At 30.6% G+C, this 17,467-nt stretch overlaps 1 protein-coding gene across 1 annotated transcript; it reads right to left on the minus strand.

Moving 5' to 3' along the window:
- Nucleotides 1-279: 279 nt before the first annotated feature.
- On the minus strand, nt 280-6,290 carry LOC104647001 (E3 ubiquitin protein ligase DRIP2). The gene is made up of 4 exons (XM_010321563.3): nt 5,760-6,290; nt 5,633-5,680; nt 4,137-4,209; nt 280-569 (listed from the first exon to the last, which is right to left on the minus strand). Exons 1-4 carry the CDS (start codon nt 6,035-6,037, stop codon nt 387-389), a joined length of 582 nt encoding a protein of 193 aa, XP_010319865.1. The 5' UTR covers nt 6,038-6,290; the 3' UTR covers nt 280-386.
- Nucleotides 6,291-17,467: the final 11,177 nt, after the last annotated feature.

Raw genomic sequence — 17,467 nt, forward strand, 5'->3', positions numbered from 1 at the left:
ATGAAATAAATAGTTGATAGATATAAAATGGTGACCGTATTATTTTTACAAAATATAAGCCAATAGATAATTTTTAGTATTTGGAAAATGTAAAATCATAAGATGAAATTCTCAAATCAAGATTTTGGGAAATCATCTCATGATTTCAAATCATGAGATTAAACTTCCTATCCAAACCTGATTTTATCTCATAGTTTTAAATTACAAAATAAAACTGCATATTCAAACGTCTACTTCAATAGACAAAAATAAATGAAGTAAGAAAAACCAACTGAAATGTATGAAAAGTTAATTTTACTTGCTAATATTAGTACATTCATGGAAAATTATATGATTCAAAGATACAAATTTCTGAACTTTACTAAAATTCTAAGCTATAATATAATTCATAGGCAAGTCTTGCCATAGTCTAAGGACATGAGGTAGTTGAGACTAGCTCCTTGTGAACTTTTAATGAATTCTGTGTTTGACTTCAAGAATTCTACTAATCCTGGCAACCAAATAGCATCACGTACATGCTTCAAGGTTATAGTATGCATCAAATTTTGCCCCATACATGAAATCTCAACCTGGTAAAAAAGAACAAAATAATATTATTGCTTCACAAAAGTATATGAAGTGTTTTATTTCTTTGTAATTAATTAATAGCGATATTTTACATGGGAATCGACTATTTTACGTGTGATTGGATGTGTCCGTGCGTATGTGAAAGCATATGATTAATTTTTATCTAATTATATTTTAAAAAATTAATTTTAGCATAAGAACACTGAGTTGTTAAAAGTGTCATAATTTAATTCTTATGCTAAAAACACTATAACGATCAATATAACAGTCGTTATTGAGGCTTTTTTTAGCGAGAAACATGAGCATTAATGAATGAAATATTTGGTTGCCAAAAGAAGGTTTCTCAATTCGATCGATAATTTTGGGGGAGTGTATAAGAATAAAATAAATTATATTGCATTAATAATGTTTGCATTAATATGCTTGTACTAGTTATGTTTGCAGCATAATTGCTGAGATTTTTCTTATGCAAATTTTAGTTTGGTTATTAAAAACAACATGCATTACATAATTATTTTTAAAAATATTTAGTTGTTTATAAAAATACTCTCCACATATATGGTGGGGGGACGTGAAAAAGGTTTTGAGGAACAATTATATCTTTAACCATGTTAATACATGTATTAGTATCCATTGCATTACTAATGCATAAAAAATTTTAATGCTTACATATATACACATGATAGAGTGTATTAATTAGTAATGTAAGCATTAGTTTTACATAGAATAAATAGTGTACCTAACAAAGTATTAGTAATACACAAAATAATTAATGTATTCATTATTTTCCTCAATATACTCTGCCAAGTGACCTGTTAATGGTAGGGCTAATAGTGATCGATAATGATTAAGTTTCTTTGATCGTTAGTAGCTTAAAGGAAACAATATAATCAGAGGTGGACCTACGTGATGAAGTAGGATTATGTGCAACCTGTTAAATAATCACAAAAGTCCCACATCGGTGATTAATGAGATGGGTGGACTCCTTATAAGGCTTGGGCAATCCTCCTCCCTTTCAGCTAGCTTTTGGGGTGTGAGTTAGGCCTAAGACCTAATTTCACATGGTATCAGAGCAGGGCCCGTCTCACCCGATGTTGGAGTCCCCAAAATTAAAAATTGCCCACGCGCCAGATGTTAAGCACTGGGCGTGAGGTGGTTAATGAGATGGGTGGACTCCTTATAAGGCTTGGGCAATCCTTCTCTCTTTGAGCTAGCTTTTGGGGTGTGAGTTAGGCCTAAGACCTAATTTCACACAACCATTTAGTTCCAAAGAAGATTCTATGTATATATACCTTAAAATGTGAACATGTATTTTATTATGCACCCTAATTCTGAAAAGCAAGTTGGGTGCAAGGTGTCAAGATCATTGCTTAGATATACCCATCAAACTCAGATATTAGTTGTTGGATATTTCATATGATAAGACACAATCGATTGCTCACCACTTGAACTTCAATATTAAAAGGTAAAGGCCCGTATCAATCTTATAATTCGTATACATGATTTTCGTATCTTCACACTCTAACAACTATCTCTTATTTCTCACTCACATGTTGTTGACTTACCATTTTAAGTTCTCTCTTACAACTCAAATGGTCATCTTTGTGGGTGGTGAAGGAAAAATTAATTTTAAAAAATTTGGACTTCTTTAGATTATTTTTTTTATTATTTAGAAATATTACTTCATTTCTCTACAACTCTTGGATGAAGTAGATACTTCTTTAAAATGTCTTAAATATTAATTTACTTGGGAATGAATTCTTTATTATGCTTAACTCTTGTTCAGATGATAAACAACAACAAGAGTCAAATGCCTTTACTAAGGATCAAAATGACAAAGACAATTTTTTTGGTTAGCTAATTGGAATGCCTAATTGTTTAGCTTGGCCTTTCCTTTATTAAAGGATAAAAAAAGGTGTTGCAATTAATAGTCGGATATAATTATACTCTTCCTTCCTGATTTATAACATCGTCACGCACGATTTGGGAACTCTTGTAATAAAAAAATTCTCTAAGTAGTAATTATTTTGGGATAATATAATATTTTTGGTTGAAATTATATTTCTTTTGTTTAAGTTTATGTGATTCACTTTTTTTTTAGTTAATATTTTTTTAAAAAATACAATTTTTATGGTAAATAATAAATTTAAATTTAAAATGTCTATTTTATTCTTAATGAAAAGAATTACAATCACATAAATATCTATCACCACAAATTGTAAAAGTCATTCTATCTATTTTAAACTCGGTTACCAATTATTCCTGAATTAGATCAGATTTTAGGTTAATATTAAGAAAATAATTCATCGATGCCCTAAAAATGAGGTTTTCTTATGAAATTTATTACATTTCACTTTGAATTCTGTTTACGAAATTAGTTTTCAAACATCAACAAAAATTTTGACGAAACACTAATAATTTTTTTAAAAAAATTATTGATGTTCAAATCAAACAGATTAGTTAGACTCAAAAGATAATGTAATATGTATATATTTTTCTTTATCTCTCTATAAATTAGTGATAAATGATGTGATCCAAACAAATATATGTAGGGCCTTAAGGATGCATCATAGTGTAAAAGAAGTTACTACTACTCTACTAAGTGTACTGGTTAAGGTTCTTAATTGTTGTAATACTAATATAGTATGCAAACAACGAATAATTATTGGAAATCAAAAGTTGATAAGAGAGAGAGAGTTGTAGGAAATGCAATTATTTGTTGGTATCTTTTACCCAAAATGAAGTAACATAAATCTATGATACGAAGCAAAGTCAGAAATGACCCAACAGACAATCATTATACTATTAATCATTATTGATGTTTATCCATGCAACTCTCAATATAATTATTACTCCCTCAATCCCTTTTCACAAGTTTGTTTGATTTTATAAGGAATGTAATTACCACAGAAAGAAAGATATTAGAAATTTCTATCTAAAACATAAAAAATGTTTTTGTTGTTAAAGATATATCATTTTAATAACGATTCAATAGATATTTTAAATTTAAATTATTACTTCTATTATTTTAATTTATATAATGTAGTTTGACTTAACAAGAAAGAAAGAAAAAAATTTTGAAATTTGTTTCTAAAATAAGTCATATTTATTTGTGTAACTGTAAATTATTTTATTAAGGATAGATTTGATAGATATTTTATAATTAAATTATTAATAAATATGGAAATGTGTCATTATTTTTTGAGGTGTTCGCGGTGGTTGTAGTAATAAAATATCAGGATTGTCATTAAGGGGTGTGTCAATGGTTGTATCAATAAAAAAAAAATAATGGCTAGTAGGATTAGAGCACACAACCTTGATGAATTTTCACTAACGCCTTAACAATTAGATTTTAACTTTTGTCGATAAGTGTTAATACTTGTATATAATTAATATTTGACCTTTTTACATAATATAATTTTTCTGATAAAAAAATGTTGCTTGACACCCCTCGAGTAAGGGTGAGTCCGCTCCTGCTTTTTGAGATAAATCGTATAAATTGAAACAGGAGTACAAAATAAACTAACTTTAAAAAAACGTAAATCATATAAACTAAAACAGACACTAACCTCTGCTTGGTTGGAGAGACCAAGCTTTGTAACCAGGTAGGTTTTAAGCATGAAGACTGTCACCTTCTCGTCTCTTTTCACATCACACCACACCATATATAAGAAAAATAATTAAAAAGAAAAGTAAGTGACCCTTTCTTTCTTTCAACAACACCATCATTAATAAACTGAAAATATTATGTGATGCAGACGTTTGACAACATCTTTTCTATACATGGATGGATAGATAGATATGGATCCATCACACAAATTAATTTTTAGTCAAACCAGCTTTTACATACGAATTATAAATTGAGGGCTTAGTTACATCACAAGGATTATATTCTAACGAAATGATTGTCTGTTTACATACAATGATATATGCCCTAAGTTACATGCATTACTATGGCTTGTAAATTGGAGTAATATTTTGAAACTTTCCTAGTATTAATATATATTCACCTAATTTATCCACATATTATGTCATACTAAGTGATCCTCACATAAAAAGAAATTGATCCGTACATAGTTTAAGGGGGTTAAACAACAAAAAAAAAATTAAGTTCAAGGGACAATAAAACGTCTGCACAAGTTAGGTATGTAACTGATAATTTTATTATAGGTCAAGGATTTTTATACCTTATCCACATTAATTGATTCAAGATTGTTGAAGTTCGCTTTTAGTTATTTAAATAGTTTTTAGTAAAATGAGTTATTTAATTTAAGATACAATTGAAACTTAACTATTAGTTAGATTGTTTTAGCTATCGAGATATATTAGAATTTTCTAAATTTTAAATTATGTGCTATTTTATGTTAGCTATTTAAAGCCTCTAAATACTTAATAAAATTACTAAAACTTACTACAAGTCATTTTAATCTATTGAAAGATATTTCAATTAAAATTTTGTAGCCGCATTGACAAATAAAACACCAGCAAAAGATTAATATTAAGACCCACAATCGTTGGGATCTGTTTTCCAAAGAAAATAATGAAAATTAAGCTATCACATAAAGTTAATTAGTACTCTAATAGGTGTACTTGATTATTGAAACGGTTGAATTCATTTTTAATTGTCATGTTATATATTTCAAAATTCAATTAGATTATATTAGTTTGATATTTAAACTAAAAGTTTAGATATACATTCAAAAACTAAATAAAAAATATAATAAATTACAATTTTTTGAATATCAATATGGAAAAAAAAATATTATTATATTGATGAAAATTCTTATAGTTTAACTCTAAGAAAACCATTATAATTTAAGAAGTACAAGATATATATTATGTATTTGCGGTATATGTTAGGAAAAACTTTTTAAATGTGCGCTAATTAATTACTGATGTGACATTGATTATATTTGTATACTAATTAAATGTGTATATAATACCATGGCTTATGAATAATTATCAACACAACTTTATTTTAATTGATCCAAATTATATTAATGTTTAAATATATATATATGTGTGTGTGTTATGCACGTATAAGAACCATATATGGAGAACTTACTTGACTCTTATAAACGTTTTTGGAAGCTGAGGTAGAAATTCTCCTTTCCTATCATTATTAACAAACAATGAAAATGTTAAAAGTATGAAGAAAATGAAAATTTGTGCAAAGAGTTAAAAGCGGTTACCGATTAACTGAGGAACGTAAAGAGAACCAAATTCCTGGTGGGGAATAATGTGGAATTGAGGTATTAGTGCATACAACAAGTGAAGATGAAGACGAAGACGAAGACAAAGATCCCAAATGATTATTTCTAACCACCATTTTCATATCATCATCATCACCCGATCCTAAACCTAACCCTAATCCTAACCCTAATCTTAGCTCTAGTTCCTCTTGACCTTGTTGCTCTTTTAATACATCAAAGTGACCTCTTCTTTCAATAGCTGATCCACATGACTCCATACCTAATTAAAGCCCTTTCTTGCAAGTATATTATTACAACGTATAAAATGAAAAGGAAGAAGTAGAAGAAGAATAGACTATATTACATTATTGATTTTTATATATGCCTAACTAAGATTCAATCGAAAGAATAGGAATTGTGGGAGGACAAAGTTATTTCCTAATCACCAGCAGCAACTTTATTTAAAAAGGAAACCTACTTTTCTTTCTCAAACAATCCACAAGAATAAGTAGTAGTCCTGTTTCGTCATTCCATCTCAACTTATGTGATACATTCATTAATTTTAATTAACCTATTGTTAAAAAACACTTTTTCATATTTTAACCGTCATTTTAATTCTTTTCATACTCATTAAAAAAAAGTAAATATTAACGATATAATTAGTAGTTTGAAACAATGATCAACTTTGGTCTTGAATTCATTAAAGGACAACTAAAATTGGAATGGAGAGGTATTCTATTTGTATTAAAAAAAATCTCTTCTCTAATTGGACATTTAGGGTGTGTTTGGTACGAAGGAAAATGTTTTCCTAGAAAATATTTTCCTGGAAAACAAGTAGATGTTGGACTTATTTTCTCATGTTTAGTTGTTGAGTAGAAAATATTTTTCGGAAATGATTTTTAGAGTTTGATTTATCAATGAAAATATTTTTGAGAGACATCTTTTATTTTTACTAAATTAGAAAATAATTTATGAAATTGAAAATATTTTTTAAAAACAATTTTTATTTGGGGTGGTGGTGAGGGGTGGGGGTGACATCGGGTAAGAGTGAAAAAATAAAAATGTGAACTTTATCGTATTTTTCAAAAACAAATTTAATTTTTTGGGGTAGGAGTTTAAAAATAAAAATTTGAAGTTGAAAATATTTTTAAAAAGTAAAATTATTTTTTGGGGGGAGGGGATGGGGTTTGGGGGGGCGGGGGGGGGGGGGGGGGGGGGGCTGGCCGGTGGGTGGTGAGTGGGAGTCACGGATCGGGTAAAAAAAGTTAAAATTGATTTTTTTTTCTTTTTATAATTGTTGTTTTTTTTTAAAAAAAATGTAATTTAAAATTAGAGGAGAGTTTTGGAAAATGTTTTCCTTAATTTTTGAAGGGAAGTCATTTTCCTTAATTTTGAGGAAAACGAGTCGATTTGGATAATATTTTCCAAAACTTTTGTCCCAACCAAACATAAGAAAATTGAAAAATATTTTTCAGAAAATATTTTCCTTCATACCGAACACACTCTTAATCACAAAAATTCTCGTGACACGTTTGAAGTATAACAATCACAAAATAGAAAAATATTTCATTTAAAAGAAATAAACTCAATAACATCGTATTAATACAAATAAATAAAAATGATGGGAATGGAGTATATATTTTTTTCTTATTATTATTTTTAGAAGTTGTTTGGTGTGACGCACAAGATATAATAATTTTAAGAATAATATAAAAAAAAATTTACCATGTGTTTGATAAGAAGTATTAGGCAGTTTAAAATTATTTATGCTACTTAGTGCCAGTTTGGATTAAACTTATTTTTTGTTTTTATTTTTTGAATTTTAAGCACTCTTTTAAATTTTGTAGGTGTTTCGAAAGATTATAAAGTGTTTTTAGCACCCATTTTTAGGTCAAAAAAGTTTTAAAACAAGTAAAGTAAAAAGTAATGTATCATCTCCTTTAACTTTTGACTTGTAAGTTAAGTATTACTTTATAATCTTATCCAAAAATAAATTTTTGATTAACTTGTTTCCAATCAATTAGTGACCGGAGAAGATTCTTAGGATTAACAAAAAGTTAAAGACATTGAATCGTAGAAGGGATATCTCTGTATTGTATATTCCATTTAGTCCATAAATACATTATTGTAACTTTTTAAATAGCTTAAAATAAGTGAAAATTTTAAAATTCAAGAAACTTATTGAGTTCTTATCCTCATATATATTCTTTTAAAGTAAGGTTCTTAACTATTATTTTGCATTTTACAGAAGAATAGTTTAGAAATAACAAAAAGATAGTGCAGTCAGGGGCGGACCTAGTAAGCCAGATGCGGGTGCTCGAGCATCCATTGATTTTCGAAATTTTTTGTATATATATATAGAAAATATGATATATATGTTATAATAATTTAAATGATCACCCATAAAACAAAAGTAGTTGTAGGTAAGTTGGTTTGAACCTCTGCAATAAGAGGTGCGTGAAGCCATTGGGAAGTGTTTGAATCTTGCTAGTAGCATTTTTTTTAAAAAAAAATTTCTAGCGAATTTTACACCTGGAAGTGAGCACCCACAACCTTTAATATTTTTCTTAACTAATATTATGAAAAAATAATTAATTTATATTTTAAAATTAGTATATTTTAATTGATTTAATTATAAAAACTAAAATTACTAAGATTTTATGAATTTAATGAAATGGATGATTGACAAATAAATTAATACTACAAAAAAATGTCATAGATTATTAAAATATTTTTAACTAAAAACAAATGACTTACAATGTGAAGTCTCAAGTCAATACTACTAAAACAAAGAAAACAAATAACATAAGACAAGTTCTAAATTCAATACAAATTAGTCTTATATCAAATTTCAACATAATATACATAAAAATGATTCAAATATATATAAAATGTAAGCATTTAACCTTACTCAATAATGAAATCTACTTTAATTTTAAAAATTAGAATACTATCAAAACTATGCCAATAAAAAAAAAGCAGGACATAAAATAGATAATATGAAAAATTGCATGAAATCACATGAAGTATAGGTTGAGAATGAGAAGGAATAAAATATAAAAAATAAAAATAATTTTTTAGAATACGAAAAATAAAAAAGAATTTCAAATAATAAAAACAAAAAATAAATTAAAACAAAAAAACAAAATAAAAATAAATTAAAAAATTAAAAATTAATCAACTTATTATTACACATTATAATACGAGAGTAATTCAGAATCCTCTGTGAAAATAATGAATGGAATTACCCTTGTTAATTATATTAAATTTTCTTATGACCAAATAGTTATTTGACCAACCAAACATGTTAGACTATATATTATACTAAACTCAATTAGCAGGATAGTTTTTCAAATGGAACCTTAATTAATATGGATCAAAGAAAGTATTATATAGTTATATTATCTTGCTCTTTACCGAGGCATAATGGTCCTCCTGTCTATCCCTTTTTCTGAACTTGGTTTTCTTGTTGTCGTTGCATTTGAACAGTAAGAAAGTGGGTAGGGATTATGATGTTGTTGTTTGATTTGTAGTAGTTACTAGGGTGTACGGCTGGTATATATGATATATAATGAAATGTCATATATATATAGTGAAATTTTTGATATTGTAATTTTGGCATTATGATATTTGGTACTATCTATAATATTTATTTTATATTTTTATGTATAATATCGATATTTGTTAATTAAAAATAACATAAAAAACACTAAATACCATATATATATATATATATAAATATATATATATATATATATATATATATATATATATATATATATATATATATATATATAAAACACTAACAAATATGTCGTATGTAATATGGAGGAATGTTTTATTTAGAAACTCTTGTATATTTTTTTTTTGTATATTGTGTATTCCTACATATTGAAAAATAACTAGTAACATTGTTATTTATAAAAGTAAAAATCAAATCAAACTAGTATGGGGTGTCACTCTAACTAACAGATTCTAATTAAACATAAATAACAAATCTTAATAAATTTAAGAGTTTTATTCCAACTTTGAATAATTATTTCCAATATTCAAAGTTGTATCTCCTGTCTCTTTTTTCTTATCATTGTTGTTTCATTGGAGTATTTCTTTTTAATCTTCAATTGTTGTAATACTTCTCTTCAATCTTTCAATTGTTGAAGTATTCTTTTTCTTCAATTCTCATTTTTTTTTTGTTGTGCTGGAGTACTCTCTCCAACTTCCAAGTATTAGAACATCTTCTCTCTAATTCACAATCTATTTTTGCTTGGTTGTATTGGAACTCTTCTCTCCAACTTTTAAGTATGTGAGCATTTTCTCTCCAACTCAAGCGACTTTTCTCTTGATTGTGCTGAAACATTTCTCTTCAATTTTCAAGGTAGATGTCCTTCCCACCAACGTCAATTCTTAATTTTCTGGTGTTGGATGCCTTTTCCACCAACTCATTTTCTTTTTTCTTTTTTATGTTTTTATTTTGGTGTTTGAGCATTTTCTCCCCAATTTCTAGATGATATTTTTTCCACCAAGTTTCTTTTTACTCCACAACTTTTAATCTAGATAAATTTTTTTACTCTTAAACTTGTTTTTTTTTAAAAAAAAAAAAATCTGTAATATTTTTATAAGTCTTTTTTCTTAGCACTATTTCATGCATATATCATTCACCCAACGTTTGTCGACATAATCATTGGCCAGATGGGCAACATATATGACTTATAACTGCTCGTCGACAATGGAAACTTGAAGATATTTAATTAGGATCGTAAAAGCTCTGATGCCAATTTGAATGAAAATATTATTTATAAACTCAAAAGTTCTTGAATCTTACTTAAAGTTTTGTCTATTCTATATACTACCTCCTTCCCATTTTATGTGGCAACATTTGACCAAACACGAAGTTTAAGAAATAATGAAGATTTTGAAATATTTACCAGAGTGCCCTTCAAAAATGTAAACTAATTTTTCTCTCCCCTCATAAATGTATTAGAATATTATCTTTAAATTAAGTGGGACCAACAAGGGTAAAAGAGGAACTGTATGTTTAAATACTTACCGTATAAGAAAATGTCACATTCTTTTTTGGATTGACCAAAAAGAAAATTGTGTCACATAAAATGGAACGGAGAAAATATATTTTTAATACATTACGTATGTTTCTATATATTTCTATGTATTGAAAATATATAGTAACTTCCATATTTATAAAAGTAAAAATCAAATTAAACTAGCACTCAGTATCACTCTAACAAACAAATCTTAATTAAACATAATATAAGTATATACCATAAATAACAAATCCTATCAATTTAGGACTTAAACTTTGAATTATTATTTTCAAAATAATATATTAGTATAAACTAAATATTTAGATGTTACAACTCTATTTTGATTGAGATGAATTTAAATATCACTGCTTAACAATATGTGTTGTTTTTTCTTTCTTTTGTATAATACATAAACAAGTCCTAAACTAGTTGTGTTTTTCTCCTTAGGTACCTTAACTATGCTATTTTTCTATTGAATAATTTAACCGCCCGAAATTTGTTCCTTTTAAACACCGGTGGTTGATGTGGAACCAAATTTTGTGAAGGGTATTAATAAAGGATACATAAGTTGTTTTAGAGCTCATTAATTCAATTGATAGTGAAAATATTCGAGAATAATTGTGTTTACTTCAAGTCATTTGAACATATTAGAAAACAATGTGACTAACACATAGTTTGTCTTCATTTCTTCAATCAAAATCACTATAATACAAACACAATTGAAGGCATTTACAATCGAAAAGTCGATCAAAATCAACCAACAGTTTAAAAGGAACAAATTAAGGGTGGTTCAATTATTCAATAGGAAAATGATGTAATTGAGGTACCTGAGGGAAAACTCAACAAGTATAGAAATATATTTATGAGTTCGGCCTATATTTCTACATATGTAATGTGTCAATATGATATTATTGAGATATTTTTTTAAAAAAAATTATCAAGTCATAACTCTATTACACGAGTATAAATTAGTTGAAATTAAATAAACTATAATTACCAATTCATAAAAAAAATATTGAATCATAACGAATTAAATTAATAAGGCAACAATATAATAATATTAAAAATAAAATACCAAAATTATGATACCAAACTTTCACATACTATATCATACCAACCAATGTAGCTAATTCCAGCATCCACACGCAAAGACACTGTGAAATAAACCTACTCTATCATCCACAATGATTTGGATTCTACTTCTTACCTCAGTAGTCAGTAGTACGAATTATTCAGCCTTTCCATCGATTTACTCAAAACTCAGCCATATATAAATTATAATCAACTTCCAACTAGCACATATCAAAACAATCTTTTGAGAATTACATATTCTACTTTTACGTTTCCAAATTGTAATCATTTTTCTATTTCTGTAGTTATTTCTTAACTACAACTTTGAACTAAATCAATGCTTAAGTCTAGAAATTTAAATTCAAAAAATGAGTATTTCACTAATTTATTTCAAATGTCCTAATTCCATTATATTCAACATGGTTAAAAATGCTTTTTTCGGGTAATAGAATGGACAAAATGCGGACAATTAAGTCATTTCATGTGAGAGGTGGGGGCATTATGGACACTTCCTATTTATTTTATTCATGTCATAATCCTTTCTTAACAACTAAAGTTAATATTCACTTGAACATTTGCGATTTGTTTCATACAGAGATTAATAGTATAGGGTTTAGTAGTATATGAATTGATAAAATGAAAAAAATGATAAATAATAGTAAAACTGAATTTCAATCATTATTATTTGAAATTTGCAATGTTTGTTTGTGGCACTTATATTCAGTGACATTTGTTTTTCTTAAGATAATATTAACGATATAAGATTAATATTCACAATAAAAGGTAATTTATAGATAAGAAGATGGACAAATAAAATAAAATTTAAATTGTCAACATAGTAGATATCTGTCACACTAAAATTAAGTAGTTTTTATTTATATTCTTTTTTTATCTATCCTTGTTAATAAACTAGTTAACATATTTGCACTTTGTGGGATCATAACAATATTTTAGTGATAAATTTTTCTTATAAAGTAGTACATACTAAAAAAAAAAGAAATATGATCAATACATAGGTAAAAACTTTAAAATGTTTATCATAATTGTTTCAATTTATAAGATACAATTTTTTTTTTATTAATTATCAAAGAATTATTATACAAATAATGTTACTTAAGTAAAAATATAAATAGTTAAGAATTTTTGTAAGTCATGAGATGAATCAACCAACTAATAAAAAAATAACACAACACAATACTATTTCCCTATTTATTTTTTAAAATTAAAATTAAAGTATATCTTGTTATAAAAAAACTTACCATCACAAATAGAGAAAAAACATATTCATTCGTAAAAATGTTCTACATGTAAACCTTGAATATCTGATGTGCAAATTATAGACAAAAATTTAAAATCATTATATTTTGAGAAAACTAAATGCAGAGGTAATGAAGAGAATCATAGAAAGGAGTTGAGGAGATACGCCATTTACGTAGGAAATATGAATAGAGGAAGGTTTTTGTAATTTATGAGATGTAATAAATATTATAAAAAATTTAATTATTAAACAAATTAATTAGTGAAGAGACTAAAATCATCTTTTCAGTTTCATAATGTAACGACCTGTTAGTCGTTTTGAGCAGTAGAGTTTATTTCTTGTAATAATTGTCTGGGTCGACGGATCCCACGACGGACCGTCATGGGCACGACGGACCGTCGAGGGGGTCTCATTCCAAAACATCTGAAAAAATGGGGTACTGAGAACAACTCTCTGAACTTCGGACGGAAGAGCAGGACGGACCGTCGTAGGCACGACGAACCGTCACAGGGTCTTAAATAAAAATTGAGTCTCTGAACTCTGTGATGACTCAGCAGGACGGACCGTTGCAGGCACGACGGACAGTCACAGACTGTGTAACCCTGACTGGATCGGATTTCTGTTAAAAGTTTTTAAGGGGTGTTTTGGACTATTCCTGCTTATGATTATAAAGTTAGTGGTTTAATGTTAATAATTCAATTACTTGGGGATTTAAGGAGATAACCTTGAAATAAATAGTGGGTTACTTTTGTCATCTTTTATACTTAATTATATGGAAATTAGGGTAAAACAAAGGGATTTTGAAAGAGGAGAAAATTAAAAAGAAAAAGAAGGGAGAACGAGCGAGAGGGAGAGAAGAACGAAGAGGAAAGCAAAGACCTTGGGGAATAGCTTGCTTGATCACAATTCTTCGGTGGAGGTAGGTTATGGTTTATGCTATTTCATAGTAAACTCTTAATAGCGAATGATATGTATTGGGTATTATTGTAAAGTCTTCTATATGCTTAATTGTATGCTTGCATGATGTGATTATGTAATTGTAATGGGTTGGAAAGATGAGGTTGTGAATCTTAAACCTTAAACCCTCTCTGTTAATGATGATGCCTTAGTATAAAAGAAGGCTTGATGAACTAAAATAATGAGGTTAATGGATCGGGTGTCACGTTCCGACACCAGATAATAGTGGATCGGGTGTCACGTTCCGACACCAGGATAGTAGTAATGGATCGGGTGTCACGTTCCGACACCAGGATAGTAATAGTGGATCGGGTGTCACGTTCTGACACCAGGATAGTAGTAATGGATCGGGTGTCACGTTCCGACACCAGGATAGTAGTAATGGATCGGGTGTCACGTTCCTATACCAGGATAGTAGTAGTGGATCGGGTGTCATGTTCCGACACCAGGATAATAGTAGTGGATCGGGTGTCACGTTCCGACACCAGGATAGTAGAGGATCGGAGTGTCACGTTCCGACACCAGGATAGCTAAAATAATGAATCTTGAATTATGTTAATATATTCAGGTTTAAAGAACCTATTTCCCAAACGAGTATGGTGTGGAGGCGTGAGTCCTCATAAATGTGCTTGGGTTGTGGCCAATGGTTATGGTACTTGTTGTTGTCACCTGTTGAGTATTGTAGTTGATTTTATGTTATTATCTGATATATGTTGCTTTCTATTTTGAGTTGGCCGATGATACCTACTCAGTACTCGTGCCTTGTACTGACCCCTACTTGTATGTTTCTTTCTTTGTTATTTGTGGAGTGCAACAAACATGCCAACAATTTCGACTCAACCGCAACTCTAGCCAGACTTCAGCATAATCAGATTTCAGGGTGAGCTATTGTTCCTAGCTCGGACTGGATTCTTTCTTTCACGTCTTGATGTCTTGAAGTTCGGACATGGACCATCTCTTTTACTTATTTTAGCTTCTTAGATACTCCTAGATTTAGTAATTTGAGGATAGATGTTCTTGTGGTGATGACTTCCAGATTTTGGGGATAATGATAAGTTTTGAGTTTTAGAAGTTAATTATTGATTTCGTTAATGAGTTTTAAGTATTCCGCATTATATTCTGTTTATTATGGTTGAAATGTTGGGGTTTAGATTGGTTGGTTCGCTCACATAGGAGGGTAAGTGTGGGTGCCACTCGCGGCTCGTTTTGGATCGTGACAAACTTGGTATCAGAGCATTAGGTTCGTTGGTCTCATCACACAAGAACGAGTCTAGTAGAGTCTTGAGGAACGGTAGGGGGACGCCTTTACTTTTCTTTGAGAGGCTATAAGACTTTAGGAAAATTCTATTCTTTCCTTCTTTCGTGCTATTACTTGGATCCAATTGGTATCTAGATGATACAAATTGGTATCTGACCATCTTCACTCTATTTCGCAGATGGTTAGAACTAGAGTAACAAATGCGCCAACACCAACACCAGCAAGACAAGATGCGTCTGAGCCAGCCACTCGGGCTGTAGCTCGAAGAGGAGCAGTGGCAAGAGGCTGTGGTAGAGGTCGCGGGGGACGTCCTCTAGAGGAAGAGGACAAGCACCTGGCCCATCTAGTACTTGGGCAGTGACTCCTCCACCGACTGAGGAAGTAGTAAGAGAGGGTGAGGAAGGGGAGAATGAGCAAGTGCAGAATGAGGAATTACCCCCCCCCCCCAACCTACCCCAGAGATGATTAATCAGGTTCTTGCTTATCTTAGCGGGTTATCTGATCAGGGCCAGACACCTCCAGTGTTTTCTGCACCAGCACCTCAGGGTCCGGGAGTACAGCATGCAGCTGCTGTGGCTCCCCGCATGGATGCCTCATTGGAAATAAGCACGTTTCCTCGATTGACTACAGGGCCTATAATGACAAGTGATCAGCATGAACTTTTCAGTAAGTTCTTGAAATTGAAACCTCTAGTCTTCAAGGGTGCTGAATCTGAGGATGCCTATGATTTTCTGGTTGATTGTCATGAGCTACTACACAAGATGGGCATAGTAGAACGATTTGGCGTCGAGTTTGTGACCTATCAATTTCAGGGTAACGCCAAAATATGGTGGCGATCGTATGTTGAGTGTCAACCAGCACAAGCACCATCTATGACTTGGGCATCATTCTCTAGCTTGTTTATGGAGAAGTATATACCCCGGACTTTGAGGGATAGGAGAAAAGATGAGTTACTGAGCCTAGAGCAAGGCAGGATGTCGGTTACTGCTTATGAGGTTAAGTTTCGTGCATTATCTAGGTATGCCACCCAGCTTTGCTTCAGTCCACAAAAGCGAATTCGCCGTTTTGTGAAGAGATTGAGGTCAGATTTGCAGATTTCATCCTTACAGGTATCTACTGCAGCAAAATGCTTTCAGGAAGTGGTAGACTTTGTGATAGAGGTGGAGGGAGTGAAGCTAGATGATTTCACCATGGCATCAGCAACTAAGAAGTTTCGTAAAGGAGGTGAGTTTAATGGTTCTTACTCCAGAGGATAAGGTGCAGGAGGTTGCCCAGCCCGACCTATTCAGTCTTCACTACAGGCTGTAGCCGGGGGTCCACCGTAGACCGGTCAACATTTCTCTGAGTTTGGAGGTTATCCCCAGACTCCGTCGTTCTCACAGAGACCTATGCTTGAACCCTGAGAGTGTTATGGATGTGGGGAAATTGGACATATTAAGAGATATTGTCCAAAACAGAGTTATAGACCCCCAATAGTCAGAGGTAGAGGTGGTCATAGAAGAGGCCGCCATTTTGGAGGACGTGGTGGTCAAGGTAATGGTGGTCACCAAACCAACCGGGGTGGCGGGCAAGCCGGAGCGACTGCAGCACAACATGGTAGGGGCAACGGACAGACAGGTGATAGGGCCCATTGTTATGCTTTCCCTGGGAGGTCTGAAGCGGAGACATCTGATGCTGTTATCATAGGTAATCTTTTGGTTTGTGATTGCATGGCTTCTGTATTATTTGATCCTGGATCCACATTTTCATATGTATCTTCCTCATTTGCTACTGGTCTTAATTTACATTGTGAATTGCTTGACATGCCTATTCGTGTTTCTACTCCGCTTGACATGCCTATTCTTGTCTTGTGACTTTTATGGGGAGCAATACTCATGTAGACATGGTTATCTTACAAATGGTTGATTTCGATGTAATTCTGGGTATGACTTGGCTTTCTCCAAACTTTGCAATCTTAGATTGTAATGCCAAAACTGTGACATTGGCCAAGCCTGGGACAGATCCGTTAGTGTGGGAGGGTGACTACACTCCCACTCCATTTCGTATTATCTCCTTTCTTCTTGCTAAGAGAATGGTTACTAAGGGTTGTTTAGCTTTCTTGGCACACCTCAGGGATGATACTACC

Source organism: Solanum lycopersicum, chromosome 4 (genome assembly GCF_036512215.1).
Source record: "Solanum lycopersicum chromosome 4, SLM_r2.1".
NCBI classification, from domain to species: Eukaryota; Viridiplantae; Streptophyta; class Magnoliopsida; order Solanales; family Solanaceae; genus Solanum; species Solanum lycopersicum.

Excerpts from the sequence above, each read along its gene's own strand:
- LOC104647001 (XM_010321563.3), bottom strand. The coding sequence starts at position 6,037 with ATGGAGTCATGTGGATCAGCTATTGAAAGAAGAGGTCACTTTGATGTA. Across the intron at positions 5,681-5,759 it reads TTACGTTCCTCAGTTAATCG|GAAAGGAGAATTTCTACCTC; the intron begins GTAACCGCTTTT and ends TAATAATGATAG. Across the intron at positions 570-4,136 it reads GTCTCTCCAACCAAGCAGAG|GTTGAGATTTCATGTATGGG; the intron begins GTTAGTGTCTGT and ends CTTTTTTACCAG.